General features: G+C 35.5%; 4 protein-coding genes across 5 annotated transcripts; 3 read left to right on the forward strand and 1 right to left on the reverse strand.

The window, feature by feature from the left end:
• The first annotated feature begins 1,150 nt into the window (after positions 1-1,150).
• LOC133298133 (U-box domain-containing protein 5-like) lies at positions 1,151-3,388 on the forward strand. Its single transcript, XM_061497371.1, has 4 exons — positions 1,151-1,427; positions 1,892-2,077; positions 2,230-2,337; positions 2,682-3,388. Exons 1-4 carry the CDS (start codon positions 1,368-1,370, stop codon positions 3,048-3,050), a joined length of 723 nt encoding a protein of 240 aa, XP_061353355.1. The 5' UTR covers positions 1,151-1,367; the 3' UTR covers positions 3,051-3,388.
• Positions 3,389-6,676: 3,288 nt separating this feature from the next.
• LOC133298128 (pentatricopeptide repeat-containing protein At1g03560, mitochondrial) lies at positions 6,677-11,565 on the forward strand. The gene is made up of 2 exons (XM_061497364.1): positions 6,677-7,772; positions 10,290-11,565. The coding sequence occupies exons 1-2, from the start codon at positions 6,744-6,746 to the stop codon at positions 11,331-11,333; spliced, it is 2,073 nt and encodes a 690-aa protein (XP_061353348.1). The 5' UTR covers positions 6,677-6,743; the 3' UTR covers positions 11,334-11,565.
• A 2,880-nt stretch (positions 11,566-14,445) lies between these two features.
• On the forward strand, positions 14,446-17,408 carry LOC133298127 (uncharacterized). The gene has a single exon (XM_061497363.1). The coding sequence runs from the start codon at positions 14,446-14,448 to the stop codon at positions 17,398-17,400; it is 2,955 nt and encodes a 984-aa protein (XP_061353347.1). The 3' UTR covers positions 17,401-17,408.
• A 237-nt stretch (positions 17,409-17,645) lies between these two features.
• LOC133298130 (tubby-like F-box protein 5) lies at positions 17,646-20,305 on the reverse strand. Of its 2 annotated transcripts, XM_061497366.1 has the most exons (5): positions 20,146-20,305; positions 19,507-19,897; positions 19,290-19,377; positions 18,607-18,739; positions 17,646-18,521 (listed from the first exon to the last, which is right to left on the reverse strand). In XM_061497366.1, exons 2-5 carry the CDS (start codon positions 19,879-19,881, stop codon positions 17,846-17,848), a joined length of 1,272 nt encoding a protein of 423 aa, XP_061353350.1. In that variant the 5' UTR covers positions 19,882-19,897; positions 20,146-20,305; the 3' UTR covers positions 17,646-17,845. The 2 variants fall into 2 exon arrangements, with proteins under 2 accessions (XP_061353350.1, XP_061353351.1); XM_061497367.1 differs by lacking the exon at positions 20,146-20,305 and having other exon boundaries at positions 19,507-19,975.
• Positions 20,306-21,001: the final 696 nt, after the last annotated feature.

The following is a 21,001-nucleotide window of genomic DNA, read 5'->3' on the forward strand; positions in this document are numbered from 1 at the left end:
CAATATTATTTGCTTCTTGGTCACATTACCAATTAAATTAATATTTAAAATATTAAGTCATTATGATTAAGTTAGTAATAAAGAGTTAAACAAATTTATAAAGAATTATAGGTTCAAAATTTTCTATTATTATAAAAATAATTTAGATTTTAATTTTGATATATATAAGGTAAAAATAATATTAAGAAAGTCATCTCAATATGGATTCGACAAAACTTAAATTGAATAAAACATACTTGAATAAAAATATATACATTTTTATATTATTATTTAACTATGAATTGATATTTTATTTAAGGAAAAATATTTCTCCTGTGATTCGGAGATAAAATTATTTAAAAATAATATTGTTTTAGAATTTTAAAAAAATTAGTAAAATTTATAATATAAAATAAAAGAAATTTTTAAAATATCTGTATTTTTTGAAATTGTGGGAGAACTTTAACTCTTTGTGGGTTGTAGTTAGGAATGTAAATGAGTTAAGTAAGCCTATAGGAGCCTACGATCTAGCTTATATTAAGTTATACTTGACTTATTACAAATAATAAAATAGAATAGACCTAGACATTTAAAAAAATCTATTTAGAAAATAGGTCATAGATTTTTTTTTGTATATATCGAGCCTATAAGCCTACAGACCGACTTATATCATATTATTTATTTTAAATAAAAAATATATTATTATTTTAATAATTTTGAATAATAAAGGAATATTATTTTAGTTATTATTTTAATTATTGAATGTTTAATAGGTTTAAACAGACTAACAGGTCTAGACCAAATTTTTATTTTTTAAATATAGGTCAGACTAGATTTGTAATTTGAGATCTATACAGACAGACTAAGAGATCAAGCCAGATCCAATATTTTTACAAGAGTCTAACCTATTTAAGGCAAAGCCTAATCTAACCTAACTTATTTATATCCTTAACTGTGGTAATTGAAACGTTAATCCTTCGTTTATTTTGTTGTTACCTTATCAGCTGCACCAGATGTTGAACTTATTAAATTACTTCTCAACATCATTAAGTTTATTTTTTTTAAGCCCAAAACAAAAAAATTTGTCTTAATTAATTAGTTATGCATGCTATTACAAAGTACAAACTATTGCCGATTCCAAACAAACTGAAAACAAACAGAACAACTTTCCTCGAAAAGCCAAACACATCTTCACACTAAACTGCACAGTGCATCTTTTTACTGCTTCTCCTTAACATGTCTAATGGCTCAACGAATATATTCAGTTCAACTGCAACGTGTCACCTCACCCATGATTACCTTTCTTCTTCTCTTTGTTGCTCTTACCCAGTACTGTTGTGGTGATTCTCTCTGAGTTCAAATCTAGAGTCAAATATACAGAGATCTGAATGGCCAGTCACTGCGCTGAAGCGTTGGAGATTCCAATTCCCACCCATTGTAAAGCTAAGGTACCTTCAATTCTCTGTTTTGGTCATCGTGAATGCCACCATCACCAACAATTTTTAATTTTTAAGGAAAAGGGTATGTCACAGTTGTCAAATTTAATCATAGCTTTCTCAGAAAAAAATAAATAAAAAATCACAGCTTTTTAGACCATTTGAGTTTTAGTTCTAATATCGTTGTATTAAATAGCAAGATTTTCATTAATTGATGATTTGATTGTGGAAATAGCATAGTATTCAATTGTTAATAACAATATTAGATTTTGTTACCCTAATTTATTTATTATATTTACTATAAACTTCAACTGTTATGCGACTAATTCCGAATTGGAGCTTATAGAATGATAAAATTGGAGATAGCTAAGCTAATTTTTTAACATGGAGAGCGCCACATGAGATGAAATTATGTAAAGTATAGGTATATATTACCTTCATATGATTATACATAGTTCAAATTTTCATTTGCGCAGGTACACCGTTCAATATGCTTAGAGCTTCACGGATTCATTGATAGAATTTTGCATATAATATTAGCCATCGAATCTGCCAGACCGAATTGTGCATTAGCAATTCAAACGTTATGCTCATTGCACTTCACTTCGGATAAAGCCAAGTCAATTGTCAAACTCTGTTCCGAGTCCAGTAAACTCTACTTGGTACTTTAAGAACTTGGAACCTTTGATATATAATATTGTCTGCTATGGTTTTTGAACACTGAGTTATAATTGTCTCTTTTTCATTCTCCTTTTGGATACTATCAAATATTATAACTTGAAATAACTAACCTTCTAATTTGCAAACTGGTTAGGCAATCACATCGCACAAGATACTTTCAAGATGTGAAAAAATACGAAATGCTTTTGAGTTGTACTTGGCTCAGATTCAAAATACGGTTACAATACCATTGGCTGCTAAGGTTGGTAATACTTGTCAATGAGCCTTTTGCACAGAATTCTTCTGTTTCTTGAATAGGAACCCATCATTGTAACACGTTTATAACTTCTCTGTTATTTTGTGCTATATATTCCGTATGTTAAAGAGTGTGAGCCTCTACTGTTCTTTTGTAACCAAAAGGTCACATTTTTGAATCTAGGAAACAAGTGCAAATATGTAAGGATAAAACTGCGTACAAGAATTATCCCTATCCTTATTAGTTGGGGTTTAAAGAGGAGTGTTATTTATATTCCATATGTTGTACCTTTCATTTATGACTTAGTGATTTGTGTAACTTGGTAATTGAGACTTGTAATTGGCATACAGATATCTTCAATACTACACGATCTTAGGGATACAAAATTTTCCATGGAATTTGCTGAAGACGAGGCTAGGAAAGTAGTACTGGCACTGCTTGACAAGAACTTGCCACCCTCAGCTTCTATGGAGAATGCAGAACTTGAAGCTATTCAAATTGCAACCTTGAGGTTGGAGATCAACTCTCCATTCTCTCTCTTAGTAGAGAAAGCAACTCTTAAGAGGCAACTTGACCATATAAAAGGCACACATCAAAAGGAGAAGGAACTTCTAGAATACCTTTTATATCTGTTAATCAAATATGAGAAATTCATTTGGCAGTTTCAAAATGAAAGCCTCTCCCTCAAACATGAATATGTCATGACCAATCCTTTGTGAATGAAGCAATACGTGAGAATCAAGTCAATGTCTCTATTAAGACTAAAGTCAGAGATTTAGGATTACTAAGTACTTGAGGTTGTCTTGCTTGTACTATATTACTGTCCAGTGTCCACAGAAGCTGCTGTGTGACTTGGAAACAAGCATTTCAATTTGAGTTTTAGAATTTAGAACTTGAGATTAGATGCATTTATTTGTATTCCTCCAGCCATAATAGCTATTCGGAGGCAAGTTCATTTATTAGTAAAATCAGTAAACAGAAATGGTGGGCCAAAAAACTTCCCTTTTTTAAAGGATTTAGGAATTTTGAGTAACCAGGTAGTGTAACAAACTAAAAACAGTGCCTTAAATTGGGTTATAATACATATTACATTAATGAAGGTTTTTCCCATTTTCCACTTTGGTTAATTTGAGCTTTTTGAATTGTTATTTCTGGTTTATTGGAGTTAGGGAATTAAATTATCTTTAAATTTAAATTTAACTGCAGACCACATCATGTTGTGGATGTTCATGTTTAATGTTGAACAATGGGGTATCCCCATAATTTTCTTTTTTAGTTTTTGCCAATGCCCCTGAAGACAAAGGGGATAACTTGATATCATGGTTTTCCTCACCAGTTGTGACTGTATATTGTCTCTGCGTTCTTTTCTTAAGGGAGTACATGAAGAAAGGCACTTTTTGGTTGCTTTTACATGGAATGAGAATTCCTTTTGTGACAACATTAGAATGCCCCGCAAATATTTTATTACAACATTAAGATAGAAGACATGCACTTTTTTATTTTTTTTATTTATATCCCTTCGTACCTTTCATTTGAGTTCATCTACTTTTGGAATAAATGTATTGTTGATGTTGATTAAGATAAATAAGAAAGGAACAAATGGAGAGCTTTTCAAGGGAATCACTGTTAAAAGCTCCGAAAGAAGCAAAATGAAATTGTGAGCTCAAGTAAAAATATATAATGAATGCCCCATTATGCATCCTAGGTATAAACCATTCATTATGTATATGTAGACTACCTTTGCAAGATGCAGCATCATATTCACATGGACCATGGTATTGAGAAAGCAATCATTTCGTTCTAGGATTCTTTGGCAATCCTGCTAATGAATCATTGCCTCGTCCAAAAGAAAGATCAAAATCCCCTACCCAATCAGAATCAAAGATGAAATCACCATTGGCTGAGCCAGTACCACAAGATGCAGAACCAAAGATGAAGTCCACTTCTCAACCTGAAAGTATGTCTGCACAGTTTACACCAATTTTGGGTGATGAGGAATAATCAACAACAGTGAAGAAGGTCCCTTTGGAAAAAAAACAAAGCAAGTTCCGTGAATCCGAAGGAGAGGAGAAAGTGGTGCACAAAGCCAATAAGGCAGGAAAAGCCAAAGACACAACTACTAGGCAACAAAATACCATAGAATCTGCTTCAGGACAATGGCTAAAGATCCATGTGCAAGGGCGTTTTGTTGTATTTTCCCAGGAATTTGCAAATGATGAAATGTGGGAGATAGAAAAATTTTTGAGCGGGAGCAAAATTGCTACATATCTTCTTACATGACATAAAAGTAGTAATAATGTTCAAACTTCAAAGTGAAAGACTCCTGTAAGTTTTGAAAGGCCATTACAAATTATATAATAATAATAAAATCCTAAATAGTGCTAAAACCTAAAGACATATATAATATATTAACTACGCCAGCTCCTCCCTCACTCCATCACTTATATGAAAATTGTATAACTCGAACTCGAAGCTATTCACATTGCAACGTTGAGGTTGGAGATCAACTTTCCATTCTCTATCTTAGTAGAGATAGCAACTCTTAAAACCTGTTGAGATATATAGTCCCACAAAGGTTCTTAACAAAAGCCATTATATATGTTTGAATTCAAAAGCTTACAAGTGAAGAGACTTTAATTATTTATATATTATATTTCTCTAACTCTAATGCAAGAGCTTATATGTTTGAAGTGTGAATATTGTATATTTTTATGCTATTTTTCTGACTTAATTTTATTAAAAAGTTGGTGGATCAAACTGAGGATCTCGTGGTTGCAATCATTTTACTCAAAAACTTAAATTTATAAATCATTTTTATATTATACGTATGTAAGAAAGCATTTATAAATTATAATCATCTATCGCTCGCATGGATGTAGAAGTAAATATCAAAGTGTGTGCTTACCCAAAAAATAAAAATAAATATCAAAGTGTGTGTTTGGTGTGATGTATAAGACTTGATAGTATAAGTTTATACTATACGTTATGATAGTATAAGCTTATAATCGTATAGTATAACTTATACAGTAGAATCCCTTAATACATCAAAATGATGTATAACTTAATCAGACTTAAGGGATGTGATTAGACCTGATAATGGATTGATGTATTAATATTGCTTACAAATACAATTTTTAAGAACTAATATATCATTTCAATATTAATATATTAAAATAATTTTTTTAATATATTAATTTTTAAAATATTTAAAAATATTATCTTATCCAATACAATATCATACAATAATATTTTTCTCTTATGTTACATCTTTTAGCGGGGAAAATCTTCAATGCACTTGAAGCACCGAACTTAGGCTTCCTCTCCCCCCCCTCTTTATCCATACTCTTTTTTATATTTTTCTTTAAATCCTAAAATGGTTTCCTATTTAATAAAGAAGAGCACAGATCTCGTTGAAGTTTTTCTCCTTTTAGCGATCCTCGTTCACAGTACTGGAACTCGAATTTTCAAATTATTAAATTAAATTTAACTTACTTTTGAGTTACTCTTTATATCCAAATGACTAAGGTAAAATTGATCAAATCAAAAAATTAAATAATTACAGTGTGTATAAAATATCATCAAATTTTGATTTTAATAGCTATAATTCCTATAATTATCTCATTTATATAGTATATTAAGGCATTAGTCTTTCTCACGTTATAGGAGATACACACATATAAAAGTATATGAGACCTATATTTTTTTTCTCTCTCTTCTCTTCACATGATCCTATATGAGCCACACTCACATTTTATATATGTGTAAAAAAAAAATTTATCTCCTACAGCATGAAAAACATTAATCCCATATATTAATTATTATTATTTTTAATTTCTTCTCTTTTCAACTTAAGCTAGCTAAATATACTATCTTGGTATGAATACTTCAAAAAAATTTGACGTGTCATGTCCGACACTTTCCAACATTCTAATACGTGTTGCAAAGACTCAAAAAAAGATTCACAGATTACGTTGCATTACGTTTTTAGTTCCAACTATTAAATTCGTTGGAGTACGATTAACATTTTATTGAATTTAATATAAATGTTTGTAATTTTTTTGTTTTTTTTACAAAATTAATGGGTATATAAGTTTAACTTTATTTTTTATGAAATTATTAAATATTAAATATAATATATATTACATTTAATATCAAAACATATTTTAATATATCAAAATTTAATAACGTGTCATATTGGACGTGCAACGTACCTATCTCGTGGTAAGGGGTTCAATTTCAATGCGATGTTGGGCTTATCACAGTATTGCAAATGAGTTTGGGCTTTTAGTTTCATTTCATTGCTCCCTCCTCCTTCTTCTTCTTCTTACTTTGCTGAGTATCAGTGACAGTGTCAGCCATAAACGTAAAACCCTAACTTTCAGTGGCATCAAACTTAATCAATACCAGAGACTATGAGTTGGAGAATTTTAGTTTTCAATTCCAGGAGCACAATCAACAAACTCAATGCAATCTTACAATCCCCATTTTCCATAAAAACACTTGCCACTTTTCCTTCTTCTCACTTAACTCGCGTCTCGCCTTTCACCAGGCACCTTCATTCGGGTCAACTCAGCAACTCGCTCATTGACCCAAAACTCCATTACCAGCAAAACGACGACGTTAATGATGATGGTACGACGAACGAGTTCTTGTCGCGCTTCGTGTGGATAATGCGCAAGAAAGTGAGGGAAGCGTACCCGAATTCTGATAAACCCACCGTTGATGGCATGCTTCTCGTCATCGTTGAAAGTGTTGTGTCCGAAATGGAAAAGGGCAGCATCGGTTCAAATACGTCGTCGTTTCCTTTGGGGGATTTCAGTGAGGACTTGTGGAGGACGGTGTGGGAGGTTAGCAACAAGGTTTTGGAAGACATGAAAAAGGAGAGGAAGAAGGAGAAATTGAAGGGTTTCTTGCAGTGTGAAGAAGTGAAAGAGATGTGCAGGTTTGCTGGTGAAGTTGGCATTCGTGGGGATTTGCTCAGAGAGCTTAGGTTCAAATGGGCACGTGAGAAAATGGAGGAACAAGAGTTCTATGAAGGTTTGGAGCGCATAAGGAGAGAGGCGCAAACTGAAGAAAAAGAACACGAGGGAACAGAGAGCAAGGGTTTTGATGTTACTGAGGAGAAGGCTAAGGTTGTTACACTTCCCAAGAGGAGAGGGAAGATAAGGTACAAGATTTATGGGCTTGATCTCTCTGATCCTAAGTGGGCACAAGTGGCTGATAGGATCCATGAGGCAGAACAAGTGTTTTGGTCACAGGAGGCAAAGCCAATAACTGGGAAATGCAAACTTGTTACTGAGAAAATTATGTCATTGAAGGAGGAGGATGATAACTTGTCAACACTGTTGGCTGAGTGGATAGAGCTTCTACAACCAAGCAGGGTAGATTGGATCAATTTACTTGACAGATTGAAAATGCAGAATCCTCCTTTGTACTTCAAGGTACACAAATGGTTTGATATCATTAATAGCTTAGCCAGATCAGTCTACTAACGCATTGCCTTTTTAGTTGTTGACAGTACTGAAATTTCCCATGATGAATTGTGTGTATGAATGTCTGGACATGAATATATACAGTTGCTGATTATCCGGAGGTATTTTGTTGAGCACAAGCCGACATCTTCTGTCCCAAGTATATTGTATGTTCTTTTTTAAAATAATTAAATCTTAACAAAGAGATAACTTTGCTGTTTACTCTTTTGCCATTTGAAATGCCGAAGTATTGACATAGAATGATAAAATTAGAAACATGTTTAGGAAGAGGGAAACATTTCTCGGTTTATATATATATATATATATATATATATATATATATATATGAGATAGGATCATTTCACATGTCAAACTTTGAAATTTGACACCAAATCCTAACCGTTGATTCCGTCAATCAACGGTTATCATTTATTGGGAATCAAACTTATTAATTAATTATTAATTCCCAATAAATGATAACCTTTGATTGACGGAAATCAACGGTTAGGACTTGGTGTCAAATTTCAAAGTTTGACACCGGTATCAAAGGATCCTGCCCTTATATATATATATATATATATATATATATATATATATATATATATATATATATATATATATATATATAGGAATAGAATCAACTTACACCGGTGTAAAAATAATAAGTCTTACACAAAATCTTAACCGTTAATTTTCGTCCATCTAACGATTGAAATTTATTGGGAATTAATAATTAATTAATGAGTGAGACCCACTAAATCTTAACCGTTAGATGCACGTAAATCAGCGGTTAAGATATGGTGAGACTTATTATTCTGCCCCATATAGGTTTAATTTTTCTCATGTTGTAGGAGATAATTTTATCTCCTACACACACATAGAAATGTTTGAGGTCCATATTTTTTCTTTTTCTCTTCTTCTCACATGGCCCCCACACACTTTTATGTATGTGTAGGAGATAAAATTATCTCAAACAACATGAGAAACATTAACTTGTGAGATGTGCAAGCAGATTGACTGATTAATCACAGTGAAAATTGACTGAAGTAGTTTTTAAGTGATTATGTTGATTTACTTAGGCCTTTATTGGTAAGTTTAGGGAAGGACCTGTTCTGCAGTCACAGAAGCAAAAGTCTAGTATTGTGGAAATATTTGGCCAGTTAAGCAGCTGCCATACTCACCAACCAGAAATTATTTTTGTTTGGTAGGTAAAAGTTTAGGTGGGCTTAGTCGCCGGTATCCCATAGGCCAGGGCAGACATCCAACCTCTTTGAGGATATTTGCGAGGGATTACAGATCGTACCACCAACAAGGTTCTCACATTGGCCAATGGGATTTGTACTCACGCCCTTATGGGGTATGAGCCTAATCCTTAACCAACTTCGCCCACCCTCGTTTGCCACCAACTAGAGATTTTGTTGACAAGTTATGATGACTAATTAATTATGTATCCCCAAAAAATGTTAATATAAAAAAAGAGTTGTTTAGTAACGCTACAATATTAAATATTAATGTGTTTGGAATAACGGTTGGAAGTTTATAACATACTTTGTGTTGAGAATACGATTAGTTGGAATTTTGGGTGTAGAGCTTTTCTTACATTGATACATTGAAAAAGCAAAATCCTCCTTTGTACTTCAAGTTCAAGGTACACAAATGGTTTGATATCTTTAGTAGCTTAGCCAGATCAGTCTACTACCGCATTGCCTTTCAGTTTTGAATTGTATGTATGAATTTGTTCTGACACTTTAACGGATTATTATTATTAGGAAATGGCAATATTAGACATAAGTATTGGGTCTCTATTTTGAAATGAAGGACAGGATGGGGGACATGTATGCATAATGGAGACAGCATACCACCATCCATGTTACTCTGCCTTTTGATATTTTGGTTGAAGATATTTAAATTACAAATTTCAGTGTCATTGGAGAATGGATCAGCTCTTTCTTACATTTATTTGCAAAACTGGGTTTTGTTCCTTGAAATTTATGTTTGATCTCTGTGGCATCCAACTTATTTCCTTTTAAACGTAGCTTAGTTATATATCCATCCTATTTTCAAAGGCAGCATGGAGGCTGTTGAATTATCTTGTTTTCTATATCCTCCTTTTCTTGCATTCTTACTCTGTATGACATAGTAAGAATATTGAGTAATTAATCCACCTGAGAATTCTTACAATGGCATAAAAAAGACTTAAGTAGGTATTGTACATGTTGATAGTGAGTGATTCATTAATTCTTGGATCTGATACAACAGTTTTGCCACATATTTTATGGTTACATGCTTATATGAAATTATGAATTACTTATTAATTGAGAACACAGATTGTCCTAGGAAGATATTTCCGTATGCTTCTTATGAAAATTGTGGGAACCTTCATGTAATACATATATTTTCTGAAGTGAATTACTGTAATTCAACATGGGATAAAGTAATGCCTATTTGGATTTTTTATTTAATTTTTGTCAAATCTTATGCTTATAGGTGGCAGAAATGGTATTGACTGAAGATTCTTTCCAAACAAATGTATCTGACTACTCTAGGCTTATTGATATCTATGCTAAAGCAAACCAATTTGATGATGCTGAGAGGATCCTTAAGAAGATGAACGAAAATGGTATTCTACCGGACGCTTCAACAGCCAGTGCCTTGGTCCAAATGTACAGCAAGGGAGGCAATCTTGAGCGTGCAAAAGAAACATTTAAAATCTTGACGAGCCAGGGCTTCCAACCAGACATAAAAGTCTACAACTCAATGATTATGGCCTATGTAAATGCTGGCGAACCTAAGCTGGGTGTGTCTTTAACAAGGGAGATGGAGACAAGAGATATTAAGCCCACAAAGGAAATATACATGGCATTGCTCCGATCTTTTTCTCAACGTGGTGATGTTAATAACGTTGCACAAATTTCATCAACTATGCAATTTGCAGGATTCCAGCAGAGTATGGAGACATGCACCCTGCTTATTGAGGCACATGCAAATGCAGGTGACCCGGATCAGGCAAGAATCAATTTTGACTACATGATAAAATTAGGGCATAAGCCTGATGATAGGTGCACTGCTAGCATGATTGCTGCTTATGAGAAGAAAAACTTATTGGACAAGGCATTAAATCTTCTTTTGGAGCTAGAGAATGATGGGTTTGAGCCCGGGGTTGCCACTTATTCTGTTCTTGTGGACTGGTTCGGTAAGTTGCAGCTTGTTGATGAGGCTGAACAGATTATAGGAAAAATTTCCGTGCAGGGTGAGGCTCCTCCTTTTAAGGTTCAAGTGAGTCTATGTGATATGTATGCAAGGGCTGGAAATGAGAAAAAGACCCTTCAAACTCTGGGCGTTCTGGAAGCTAGGAAGGATGAATTAGGACCAGCTGAATTTGAGAGAATTATATCCAGCCTTATTGCTGGTGGGTTTGAGCAGGATGCACGAAGAATATATGGGGTCATGGAAGCACAGGGTTTCACTGCATCGAATTCGCTTTGGAGGGCCCTTTTTACACCTGGCCCCAAAACACCAACTGTGAGATAGTTTAATGGTCATGAGAAGTACCATTTAGTTTTTCTCTGCCCAGTGACCCACAAATGCACTGCCTTATGAAGCCATAATCTGCTGGATTGGCCATGCCATGTAACCAATAAAGGATTTAGTTTATTCTTGTTAAGTTGTTAGTTTCTCAATTGTATCATGTCAATGAAATTTGCCATCTTGTTTGCAACTGTTCAGATCACTAATTTACTTCTCTTAATTATTCTTTTTAACTTTCGTCCTTTGTATAATAGAGTAATTTGAATATGCATTTTCTTTTTCATATATACAATATCCTTTTTGGCATATTTGTCACTGATGCATGATTTGTTCTGCTTTTACATTCAGCTCTTGCATGTCTGGCACATGGTTGCATTTAGGTGGCGGAGTAGATATTTTTTTTACTGGAAAAAAAGATTTCCGGTAATATGATGGGAAATATTTTTTTCCCGGGTAAGTTAACAAAAGGTGTTTGATAGGCCAAAATTTTACTGAAAAAGTTGGATTAATTTTACTGATGCTATGTTTGGTTAATAGTAAAATATTGATGGGAATCTAAACCAAAATAACAAAATTATCCATCATTTTAAATATTAAATCTATTCTCAGTCATCAAACGTTCATTTTATCACTGCATTTGTCTCCCTCTCTCCTGGTTCGTTTCTTTGTATCCGAACATTTTCCCTCACCTCTCTTCCTCTATTCAGCCTCTGGAAAAGCCCTCTCCATTTTCTTCCATTGAAGTGTGGGCATGGACTGGGGTTCTCCTTATATCATTTGTTGCTTCATTATTTTACCCAACTGCATAGGGGACAAGTGGCCGAACGTGGCTTCCATTCTTGCTTGCCTTCACAGTGGTGGGTTCCATTCTTGTGAGTCGTTGGTTGAGAAAAATTAAATTACAAAACTGATCCATTAATATTGCTGCGAGAAAAAAAAATTCCTACCCCACTTTCCCATCATTTCATCCAAAAAACTTATACCAAACATCCCTTAGAGACTTCAGAGACTTCTGAAAACATTTCATTTCCTACCTGAGTAGGATTACAGGTATTCTGTATACTTTTATCTAATATTCTTTATGACTTCAAATTCTAATAAAGACTATGATCAGTATCGTGTGAGGTGTGATCTAATTGACTGCTATGTCTAAATTGCACATGATCAGTATCCTGAAACTCTTGTTATCTAAAATGCATGGCTAGATATTTCGAATTTTCTATTGGAAGTTTCGTATGGTGACTTGTCTAGTACACTTCAGTACTTCATGCCTTCTATTGCATATATTGATTATTTGATTTATATATCCTGATTGCATGTGTTGAGTTTTATATATTGGAAGTTTAAACTTATCCAACAACTTGTCTGATGCATTTAAGAACAATCTGGATGAACCTTTTATGCTTATGCACTTTCTTGATGCTGGGAAGGTTAGTATGAGAGTATTATAAGAGAAAGTATGTTTTTTGTTATCTAGTATGCTCATGAACGTCAAGAGTATCTTATGGACTCTGTTTGAGTTCTGGTAGTTGGAAGTTTAGAGGTGTTCTAGGAAGAGTTTAAGGATATCAATCAAAAGAAACAGATTTTGAGGGTTCATAAAATATTGGTTCAACATCTCCTGCTAAGTATTCATTTTATCTTGAATAAGTTTCAGATTTTCCCTTGATTTGCTTGTCAGGATTACTGTTTATGCTCAAGTTTTGTTATATAGCATGGGATCCGTTGGTTGAGGTTATTTCTTATGTTAATTTTGTGTTGGCTTCTATGTTCCTTGCTTGGATGATGGTAAACCTGTTTTTCCAGCCATTGGTGATTACCAGATTTTGCAGTAGTTGCAATTTGTCAAAGTTATCAGATCTTTGGGGTATAATTGAGAAGAAGTCTTTCGTTTATTATATCTGTGACCCTTTTTCTCTAAAGTTTACTTCACAAGAGAATATATAACATCAAGCTTCTCAGTCAATGTTAAGAACGTGTTTGGCTGTTTCTGATGAACTGTCAACTTGTTAAGGAGTTAGATTGTATTGCAAATTGTTGATTGTCCTCTCTCAACCTGTGCACTCTCAAATAACTTGTTTTTGTAGAAATTTTGGTCTCTGTGCTCACTCTGAGAGAAGTGGTAGATCTTAGCAAAAGTTGTAGGTCTTATTGTACCTGTAGGCTAATGTATCAACTAGATAAAGAATGAACTGGTTTATGTTGGGACTGCTATAAATATGTGCTTTGCTAAAAATGAAGATTTATCAAATTCCTCCTTTGATTTATTTAGATTGAAAACAAAATTACTTTTATTTTTTTATAGAATAAAATTACTTTATTCATTTGGCAAACACTAGGAAAATAAAGAGACACGCTGTTTTAGTACCTGAATTTCGTATCTTCATTTCGTGCTTGCACATGTGAAAAAACTTAATTCAGTCGTGGCATGGTCAATTAATATGCTGAAATTTATGGGATATCTTATTCTATTTTTTTATTTTCCATGTCTATCTTATTTACTATTCTCCAATATCGTTTGATCAGAATCTTAGAATGAGAGAGAAATGATAAATATTAATTGAGATTCTGATTTAATAATGTTAAAAAATAGTAGCTAAAATAAGCATAAAAAAATATAGGTAAAATAACTTATCTTGAAATTCATTTGCTTATAGGATTTTCATCTGATATGGCCAAGACATACGGATCTACTCCACGTTAGGTATTTCATATTGGCAATGCCTTGAAGGCTAAAAGGAATAGCTTGCTGTCATCGTTTTCCTCGCCAGTTGTGATTCTGTATTGTCTCTGGATTCTTTTCTCAAGGGAGTATATGAAGAAAGGCACTTTTTGGTTGTTTTTACATCGAATGGGAATTCCTTTTGTGAGAGGCAAGAGATATTTCTTTCCTCTCTAGCGTGACAACATTAGAATGGCTAGCAAATATTTTATTAGAACATCAATATAAATAAGGAAAGAACAAATGCTGAACTTTTCAAGGGAATCAGTGTGAAATTCTCCGAAAGAAGCAATGAGAAATTGTGAGCTAAAGTAAAACATATATAAGACCACCTTTGCAATCTGCAGCATCATATTAATATCGTCGTCTTGTGTAATCAGATAATAAGCATCCATGGTAGTGAAAAAGCATTCATTTCGTTTTAGGATCCCTTGGCCATCAAGAGCACCTGCTAAAGAATCATTGCGTCGTCATCCAAAAGATAGATCAAAATTTCCTACCCAATCAGATACTAACGTACCCATTCAACAGCCATCTAGTTCTTCTGTGATAACCCCATTAGAGTCTCCTCCTAGTCCTACCAAAACTCATGTAGACCCAAATGCTGAAACTCAAAATCATTCACCACCCCATCTAACTGAGCCAACAACATCTTCAGTGATCATTGAGTCCCCAGGGACTATTCATTCAGAACCCCCTTTTCGATCAACATCTCCAAACCTGGTTAACTCTCCACTGCCATCACTCCAACCCTCAACTCATGCAGACTCTCCATCTCATGTTTATATTGAGTCCTCATCCCCGGAAACTCAACCTCAGTCTCCCTCTCATTTGTCCTCAGAAAGCACTCAGCCTGCATCTGAACAAGAGAAGGAAAAGATGGTAGTGTCTGAACCAATACCACAAGAAGCTGAGCTGAAGGTAAACTCACCATTGAGAGCAATCCCCAAGTCCCCAGAGATATCCTCTTTACTTGAGAGGATGTCAACACAGCCTGAAGGCTCTGAACAACAAGCTTCATCTGTGCCCTCCTCATCCTCAGTTTTTAAAACTGAACCAGCCTTTCAGCCTCATCCATCATCTCCCTCGGCCTCAGAGCGCACTAGTGAGGTGTTAACGCCTAAACCTGAAGAAAGCACCTTGCCTGTATCATCTGCCTCTCAAGATGAAGAAGAGAAGATGGCAGTAGCAGTAGCTGAGCCAGTGTCACAAGAAGCAGAACCAAAGATGAAGTCACCATTGAAAACTATCCCTAAGTCCCCAGAGACATCGTTTCTACCTGAGAGAATGTCAACACAGCCTGCAGGTTCTCAACAAGCTTCTTCTATGCCCTCATCATCCCCGGTTTCTAAAAGTGAACCACCTCCTCAACCTCATCCATCATCTCCTTTGGTGTCAAAGCCTAACTTTGAAGAAAACAAATTGCCTGCATTATCTACCTCCCAAGAAGAAAAAAAGAAGTTGGCTGAGCCAATGCCACATGAAGTAGAACCAAAGATGAAGTCACCATTAAAAATCATCCCTAAGTCCCCAGAGACATCAGAGAGGATGTCAACACAGCCTACAGTTTCTCATCAAGCTTCTTCTTTGCTCTCCTCACCCTTGGTTTCTAAAACTGAACCACCTTCTCAGCCTCGTCCATCATCTCCTTTGGTGTCAAAGCCTAACTTTGAAGAAAGCAAATTGCCTGCATTATCTACCTCCCAAGAAGAAAAAGAGAAATTGGCTGAGCTAGAGCCACAAGAAGTAGAATCAAAGATGAAGTCACCATTAAAAATCATCCCCAAGTCCCCAGAGACATCAGAGAGGATGTCAACACAACCTGCAGTTTTTCATCAAGCTTCTTCTTTGCCCTCCTCACCCTTGGTTTCTAAAACTGAACCACCTTCTCAGCCTTATCCATCATCTCCTTTGGTGTCAAAGCCTAACTTTGAAGAAATCAAATTGCTTGCATTATCTACCTCCCTAGAAGAAAAAAAGAAGTTGGCTGAGCCAATGCCACAAGAAGTAGAACCAAAGATGAAGTCACCATTAAAAATCGTCCCCAAGTCCCCTGAGACATCAGAGAGGATGTCAACACAGCCTGCAGTTTCTCATCAAGCTTCTTCTTTGCCCTCCTCACCCTTGGTTTCTAAAATTGAACCACCCTCTCAGCCTCATCCATCATCTCCTTTGGTGTTAAAGCCTAACACTGAAGAATGCACATCGCCTGCATCATCTATCTTTCAAGAAGAAAAAGAGAAGATGGTTGTGGCAGTGGCTAAGCCATTGGCACAAGAAGCAGAACCAAAGATGAAGTCACCATTGAAAATCATCCCCGAGTCAACTGAGACCTCTTCTCAACCAGAGAACCTATCTACACAGCTTACAACAACTTTAGGTGATGTGGAAAGATCAACAACACCAAAGGTCCCTTTGGAGAAAACAAAAAGCAAATTCCGTGAAACCCAAGGAAAGGAGAAAATGGTGCATGAAGCCATTAAGGCAGGAAAAGCCAAAGACACAACTACTGGACAACAAACTCGACGTACCATAGCATCTTCTTCAGGAACAAAAGCCAAAGATCCATGTACCAGGGCATTTAGTGCAAATAAGAAGCAGCATGGAACACGAGAAACTGTGGAGAGAAAGGTGATGTTTGTCTCATCCAGCCCTAGTAGGAAAGACATAAAAGTTGTGAGTGCAACAGATCCAGGGACCAGGAATGTGTCAACCATATCACCTGAAAAGGCTCAATTGGCAAAAGGTATCAAAGATGATATTTCAAAGTTTGTTCATAAACTGGCCTCTGTGCACCCAGCACAACCCATGGATGAGAAACCATTTAGTGTCATAACTCTGACTGGTGACAATAGAGGAGCCACAATGCACGTAGGTTCTGAGTCAACCAAGAAAGAGGGATCAATCCACATACAACGAGCCTACAAGACTGATCCAGAAGAGAGCACTGAGGTGACCACAGATGCAGAGGAAAACACTGAGGAAGACTCTCACAATTCAACAGAGCAAGGTGAAGTGGGGAAAGCATATGTCAACAGCAACATACAAAGTATCAATAATTCAGTTATGTTTCATGGTTCAATCACTGAAAGAGACCCAGGTGTTGAAGTGACTCTTCCACAAAACCCCATTAAACTTGATGATGAGCCAGCACTGGAAACTCACAGGACTGAGTTCAACATTAGCCGAGCTCAAAAGTCATCCTACCAGCCCATGGTTCAAAGAAGATGCCTCAGAGGCCTTTTCCTGGAACCAAGTGACTCTGACCCAGAGAACCCTGACAAACCTCGCCGTCATGGTTGCAAGTTCAGTTGTGGCCAGAATATTGAAGACATTGAGATTCTGTGACAGAACAAACACACAAATTGTAACACTCTTTGTAACAAATGTAAAATAAGGAGTCAATCTCATTAGCTTTAGACGTTGATACTGGGATTTAAATACTTCGTCATGTAAGTGTTTAAGTGTTAACATCATCCACAATATGTAATGTCATTTTATTTATTTTAAACCATTCATTTACAAGAAAAGATATTAGGCGCAATGGGGTACTTTGCTGCAACTGTCTCTCGTAACTATAAAACTATGGGAAATTAACAAACTTGCTTAGAGCAGACAAATAGACTTGCCATTAAACATCAATCCTAACAGCTAGCATTACACAAACTTGTGCCTGCAGAATGAAAGCACTCTTTATAATGAGAGTTGTTTTGTCCAGCTTCTCTCCTTTCTTATGAAAATATGTACATTTTATATCAAGGAAAAGAGTGACAGGACTATAAAAGTCATATGATCATTCACAAACTGGTTTTGTGTCGAAGCTGCTCAAGCAGATTGCAAAGGCTTGAAAAGCAGAGAGGGGATATCGGTAATCCATGGTGAATATGTCCTTCCCAATTTTTCCAAATTGTAGTATCACTTTCTCTTGTTCGGCCACTGAAACAATTTGGCTCGGTTCTGCAGCTGCTACAAGCTGGAAGTTCTTCACAGAGGCCACAGTTACTCTTCCCTTGAAATTCAAGCACCAACATTGCAGTTGTTCATGCCATCTAGGAGCTTTGTTTTTCAGAATCAATGGTTCCCTTGCACTCTGGGTTGATTCTGGAGTATTATTGCCTGTGCCAGTTGAGCCAAAGTTAACTTGTGGCTTCTTTCCTTTTGAAATGGGAATGGTAGATGCATGCTCATTAAGGCAATTGGTGAACTTCAAAGGAGTAGGGGCAGTTCCTCCTTCTTGGATTGCAGATATAGGGATTAAGTGCATTGTGCAACGCATTCTCCTTGGACCTCTTGTACGGAGAACATTGAGTTCATAAGATACTGTAGCAACTTTATGGTTAGCAGCAGTAACCCTTGGAAGTACCTGCTTCAGATGGACTCTTTGCTGCAACTTGCAATTTAATGGAAGTGAGGAATCATGTGGGGGTTGACCATCCAAGATCATAAACTTGGTGCCCAGAAAATTAGACCTGTTCAAAGCTTACAGATCAAGTGAACAGTAGAATAATAATGCATCAGCCAAAAAGATAAGGACCAGATAGATATAGAAATAACCTCAGCTTTCCAATGTGAGTATTGTTTGCACGAGAGAAATCATGAGCAACCAATGATATTAAAAATTCTGTACACGTTGCCCTTCTAATCTTCTTTGCTGCCAATAGCAGTTTGCTCATATCACCAGAAAGAGCTGCAGATATATAACAACACAATTCTCGCATGAAGAACAAAAGGAGCATTGGAAGGAGAGTACATTCAGTCAAACATATCCTAGCTGTAGCATTCAATAACTCATTTCCAAGGTGATTGGAAAAGAATATGAACCAAAAATAACTGGAAGATTAAAACAAGACTCAAAATTAAAAATGGGATTTCATAGTTGGTAATTACAAAAACTACCCAATTGTCATCACCGCTGTTATAGTTACATTTAACAAATATCCTTTAATCATCATTCATTAGTAGAAGTGCTTTACAATAAGAAAACACAAGGGAAGTCTCTCTACTAGTTTATCCTGCCAAAGCAGTGGATCAAACTTTTAATCTTCACCAGAAAGCAGAATGGCCAAAGAACTTTGTAAGGAAGACACTAATACTCTCTCCCCCAAAAAAAAAAAAATTTAAATAAATAAATATAATGATTTTAGATTCAAAGAGAAACCTTGATGTGTTAATGAAATTATAACAGAACAGAACTATTTTCATGTAGATAATAAATTATGTGAGCACAAGGATATTACCAGGGCTCAGACCGAGATATAAACAATATGTGGAAGTCACCCTTTCTCTCTTAATAAAACACTGGATTGCAGTGTCTCTTGGACCAGGCTGATAAACACAGAAGGGATCAACAAAGATAAAAATAAAAAGTAATCACACAACATTAGTACCATGTGGCTTCCAATCTTGAAGCAAATAAGTATATACATATCAATCACATAAGAGGGTAAAAATTACCTGCTTCAGTGATATAGGGAAAGTGAGCCAACCACACTGTTCTGGTGTCTTGACCACGTCCTTTGTTATTTCCCTCCACAACCTACAAACTGAGGCACACGCTACAAGTGCTCTGCGTGCAGGCCATGAAGTTTCACTGGCTTCCACCCTTTGAATTATGTCTAAGAGCAACTCAGGGGGTAAATTAGCCCACCGGCTCTGTGACGATGACGACGATGATGGTGGTGGTGGTGACGGTGATGGTGAGGAACATTCTGGTGCAATGAGAGATTTTCCATGGCGATGCACATGCTTAGCTTCAGCCCCTCTTCTATACATGTTGCTAATGCCCTCTCCAATCTCCTTGAAGTCACGAACAATACTCCTGAATGGCATTATGATAGGTGTAGGACTAACACAGCCATTATGTTTGAAAAGAAAAAATCAGAAATTTTTGTTTTAAGTTATAAGTGAATTTATTGATGATATAGAAGTGGTGAATTATTATTAACAATGATGGAATGAGAACATATATTGAAGGTTTAACTTGAAAGAAAAGTTGGTACAAGATTGAAATCCTTAATCCAATACAAATTCCCACATTGAGATTTTAAAGAAAAGAACGAAAAAGCTCAAGAATTTAGAGGCAGATGCGTGTACCGTGAGACAAGGGCCTAGAAAAGTGAGGAAATGTTGCAGAGAACTTGGGAAGAAACAAAGGGTGGTGGTGGATTGGGACGAGGGAATGTGGAGAATCCTTCCAAGACTTGTACCTCAAACTCCGAAGCCAATGTCTTGGACAAAACAAAAAAGGTGAGAGTGAGAGATGAAGATGGAGGTTGTGAATGTTTATAGGTTACAAAGTTATCAGTTACAAAACAAAGGTTGTGGATAAAAACTAAAACTAGAAAAATGGGCATCACATCCTCATGCCTTTTGTTTTTGTTTTTCAAAGCATCAAGCAAAGCATCCCTTCTTCACAACCCACACATACAAAACTTTGCACTTTGCAGCCACTGGTAGTGTCACACACACCCCAAAATGCTAAAAAAAAACCTGTTTTTGATGTGCATCTCTCACTGCACCATTGAAATTCTTAGTTGGCATGAGACTGGATGATTGGGGTCACTAAACCAAATCAAATTGAATACACGTACTTAAGTCTCTAAGGATCCAAATGAAATAATGTAGACCCACTTAGTGGTCAAGCTCTCCTGGTTAAAAAATTAGGACTTGGGTATTACTTTTTATTTTTATTGTTATCTCTTACTTTAACTATAATTTTAAGGGCCTAATTGGTGTACACATACAAAAAAAATAAGATAACTTAGACTATCCTATCATGTTTTATCTATTATTTTATGAGTTAACGGGAAAACTTTAAAACAACCTTGTAAGTTTACTCCTCTTAAAATTTTGAATCATTTACACCTCTAATTTAAAGTTTATTTATCACTAATCCCCTATGTTAGGGGAGGGGATAAGTGATAAAAAAAATTAAGTTAGGAGAGTAAGT

This window comes from Gastrolobium bilobum, unplaced genomic scaffold (genome assembly GCF_033153095.1).
Source record: "Gastrolobium bilobum isolate Gb01-03AN ecotype WA unplaced genomic scaffold, APGP_CSIRO_Gbil_v1 utg455, whole genome shotgun sequence".
Classification (NCBI taxonomy): Eukaryota; Viridiplantae; Streptophyta; class Magnoliopsida; order Fabales; family Fabaceae; genus Gastrolobium; species Gastrolobium bilobum.

Bases quoted from the DNA above. Each gene is read 5' to 3' on its own strand.
- LOC133298133 (XM_061497371.1), top strand. From the start codon at position 1,368: ATGGCCAGTCACTGCGCTGAAGCGTTGGAGATTCCAATTCCCACCCAT. The intron at 1,428-1,891 runs GTACCTTCAATT...TCATTTGCGCAG, and splicing joins CCACCCATTGTAAAGCTAAG to GTACACCGTTCAATATGCTT. The intron at 2,338-2,681 runs GTTGGTAATACT...ATTGGCATACAG, and splicing joins CAATACCATTGGCTGCTAAG to ATATCTTCAATACTACACGA.
- LOC133298128 (XM_061497364.1), top strand. From the start codon at position 6,744: ATGAGTTGGAGAATTTTAGTTTTCAATTCCAGGAGCACAATCAACAAA. The intron at 7,773-10,289 runs GTACACAAATGG...TTATGCTTATAG, and splicing joins ATCCTCCTTTGTACTTCAAG to GTGGCAGAAATGGTATTGAC.
- LOC133298127 (XM_061497363.1), top strand. From the start codon at position 14,446: ATGGTAGTGAAAAAGCATTCATTTCGTTTTAGGATCCCTTGGCCATCA.
- LOC133298130 (XM_061497366.1), bottom strand. From the start codon at position 19,881: ATGCCATTCAGGAGTATTGTTCGTGACTTCAAGGAGATTGGAGAGGGC. The intron at 19,378-19,506 runs GTAATTTTTACC...TGTGTTTATCAG, and splicing joins TCCCTATATCACTGAAGCAG to CCTGGTCCAAGAGACACTGC. The intron at 18,522-18,606 runs GTTATTTCTATA...AGCTTTGAACAG, and splicing joins ACTCACATTGGAAAGCTGAG to GTCTAATTTTCTGGGCACCA.